We start from the raw sequence: 3,438 nt of genomic DNA on the forward strand, positions 1-3,438 counted from the left end.
TCCTTCCCACCTATCCACTCCACCCTCCCCTCTGACATATCACCTCCATCCCCACCCCCACTCACCTATTGTACTCTTTATTGCCTTCTCCCCACCCCCACCCCTCTCCCATTTATCTCTCCACCCCGGAGGCTCTCTGCCTCCATTCCTGATGAAGGGCTTTTGCCCGAAAAATTGGTTTTCCTGCTCCTCGGATGCTGCCTGACCTGCTGTGCTTTTCCAACACCACTCTAATCTAGACTCTGATCTCCAGCATCTGCAGTCCTCACTTTTGGCCAGGCAGTAGGAGACAAGACCAAGTTGTGAAATTTCCAGGGATACCTCCAACCAAACTTTGCAATGTTCCTGCTGAGAACAGCAGAAATCGTTGTTGCACTGACATACAAAGCCCACACTGAAAGAGTTAAATGACATTGACATTCAAACTTCGTGGCTGAGTTTGTGGCTGAAGAGGGCGGAGCTAAATCCAAATCGAACACAGAGATCTGCTTCATGTACTGAATTCCGGTGTTTGTATGCATCAGACTCTAAGGCATAATTTTGCCCACATTTCATTGCGCACAAGGTAATGAGGTTCCAAGTGAGCAAGATGCACAGGTGAGTATTGATAAACACGTTCTTATCTTCTGGGCTGAGGAACCAAGTATTGCTGTACCAGCCATTGTGTCATTCTCTTTTTGAGAGTCGCCAACCGGGCCTTAGTTGTCTGCTGTTGGCGGAGCCCTGACCAACTTGTTCCTGTTTTTCCAGGAGAGTCCTCTATCAAATGAGCAAACAGAAAGTGTTACCGTTAGTCAGTGTTAGTTTTGAAAGTGTCTGTGTGCATTCCACAGATTTGTCTGGTAACTTTGGAAACCATGGGGCAGGATATTTGGAGCTTTTATAAGGGCCTTTCTGTGTTATCTAGTGTGCTGTCAAAGGCAGATGTCAAGAGTGTCTCACTGTCAACACCATCCTCTGTGGTAAAGAACAGCAGCAACAAAGATCAGAGTTAAAAATAATGTCCTTTTTACATGGCTCTTTCTTTGAGAAATAAGACTGCCTCGTTTAATTTTGTCAAGGGCGACTTGTTAATTTTCAATACCTTTGATACTGCCATTGAAAGCAATTTAATATGGGGGGGTGCAGGGATGTTTTGGAGATGCCAGTGTTGAACTGGGGTAGACAAAGTTAAAAATCACACAATACCAGGTTATAGTTGAATAGGTTTATTTGGAAGCACTCCAAAGTATCTATAACCTGGTTTTGTGTGAGATCAAGGGTAACATTCTTTTCTCATTCTTTCTCTTTTTTTCAATTTGGATTCTAAATACAAATCCCAATTTACAGCTGAGTATATCCTCGGGCCCATTTCCCTACCACCTTGAACTATGAAAAATCATCACCAATTAAACACTGAAAATAGGAAGAGGAAAGGCCATTGGGCCCTTTAATCTTGCTCCATCATTCACTATGATTATGTCTGACCATCCAGGGTAAATTGTTTCCACTTTCTCCACATATCCTTTGATCCCTTTAGCTATAAGAACTGTATCTATCTCTTTTGAGAAAACTTTCAGCGTTTTGACCTCAACCACTTTCTCGAACAGTAAATTCCACAGGCCCATCACTCTCTGGGTGAAGATATTTCTCCCTATCTGAGTGGTAGGTGGCCTACCCTTTATCCTTACATTGTGACTCCTAATTCTGGACTCCCCCCATCATCAGGAACATGCTTCTTCTGTGTACCCTGCCTGTTAGAATTTTATAAGTTTCTATGAGATTCCCCCCTCGTTCTTCAAAATTCTAGTGAATATTGTCCTAACCAATCCAGTTTCTTTTTATACACTGGCTATCAGTCTGGTAAACTTTTTATTGCAGTCTGTCCATAGCCAGAGTATCCTTTCTCAGGTAAGGTGACCAAAGCAGCACACAGTACTGCAGGTACGATGTGATAGGGATGAGCTGGCACTGCAGAAGGTGCAAAGGAGATTCACCAGGATGTTGCCTGGGCTGGAGAGTTTCAGTTATGAGGAGAGATTGGGTTTTCCTCGGAGCAGAAGAGATTGAAGGGGACATGATATGTGTAAAATTATGAGAGCAATTACAAGGCTGTGGGCCACATGCTGGATAATGAGATTAGAATAGGTAGGTGGTTGTTTTTGGCTGGTGCAGACTGATGGGCTGAAGGGCCTTTCTCTGTGCAGTCAATCTCTGTGACTCAATGTGGTCTCACCAAAGCCCTGTACAATTGTAGCAAGACATCCCTACCCCTGCACTTGAATCCTCTCGCTATGAAAGTCACCACCACTTGCTCACTTTCAGAGACTGGTTTACAAGGACAAATGATTTACTTGGACATGGGCTAAGTGCTGGCGAATGGGACTAGATTAATTAAGGGTATCTGGTCGGCATGGATGAGTTGGACCAAAGAGTCTATTACTGCACTGTACGTCTCTATGACTCTATGACATCCAGGTCTTGTTGCACCTCTCCTCTTTCCCAATCTGTCAGCATTCAGATAATAATCTGACTTCCTGATTTTGCTAACAAAATGGATAACCTCACATTTATGCACTTTATAATTCATATGCCATGCATTCGTCCACTCACCCAACTTGTCCAAATCACATTGAAGCATCTTTGCATCCTCCTCACTGTTCAGCCTCCCACCCAACCTTTAGGAGCATAGGAACAGGAGTACGCCATTCAGCCCCTCAAGTATGTTGCACCATTCAGTGAAACCATCACTGATCTGTGGCCTAACTCCATATAGATGCCTTTGGCCCAGATTCCTTAATATCTTTGCTTAACAAAAATGTATTTATCTCAGATTTAAAATTGACAGTTGATCCAGCTGTTTGTGGAAGAGAGTTCCAAACTTCTCCCACCCTTTGTGTGTCAAAGTGTTTCCTAATACTTCTCCTGAATGGTCAGACCCGAATTCTCAGACTAGGCCCCCTAGTTATAGAATCTTTTCCAACCTTCCAGCTCAGCACTGTCCTCACCACTGTCCTCCCGAACCAGAGGGCACAGCTTAAAAATAAGAGTTAGGCCATTAAGGACAGAGATGAGGAGAAACTTCTTCACCCAGAGAGTGGTGGGTGTGTAGAATGCTCTGCCCCAGAGGGCAGTGGAGGCCCAGTCTCTGGATTCGTTTAAGAAAGAGTTGGATAGAGCTCTCAAGGATAGTGGAATCAAGGGTTATGGAGATAAGGCAGGAACAGGATACTGATTGAGGATGATCAGCCATGATCATAATGAATGGTGGGGCAGGCTCGAAGGGCAGAATGGCCTACTCCCGCACCTATTGTCTATTGTCATGACTCGTCCCATCTGCCCATCTTCCTTCCCACCTATCCGCTCCACCCTACCCACTGACCTATCACCTTTACCCCTTCCTCCCTCCACCTTTTGCACTCGCTCAACCACCTTCTTCCCAGCCCCACCCCCTCCCAC

The 3,438-nt window shown here is 44.9% G+C and overlaps 1 protein-coding gene across 2 annotated transcripts in view; it reads left to right on the top strand.

Moving 5' to 3' along the window:
* Positions 1-3,438, top strand: part of rnf24 (ring finger protein 24) — a 151,177-nt gene that overhangs the window by 80,170 nt on the left and 67,569 nt on the right. The window contains exon 1 of one of the 2 annotated variants that reach the window (XM_043700086.1): positions 320-597. The exons of the other annotated variant lie outside the window; for it this stretch is intronic. Coding sequence (XP_043556021.1) covers positions 569-597 — 29 coding nt within the window. The 5' untranslated portion in view covers positions 320-568. Of the gene's footprint in view, positions 1-319; positions 598-3,438 lie in introns of those variants that run through there. 2 annotated transcript variants of the gene reach the window in all.

This window comes from Chiloscyllium plagiosum, chromosome 1 (assembly GCF_004010195.1).
Source record: "Chiloscyllium plagiosum isolate BGI_BamShark_2017 chromosome 1, ASM401019v2, whole genome shotgun sequence".
In the NCBI taxonomy this organism is placed as follows: Eukaryota; Metazoa; Chordata; class Chondrichthyes; order Orectolobiformes; family Hemiscylliidae; genus Chiloscyllium; species Chiloscyllium plagiosum.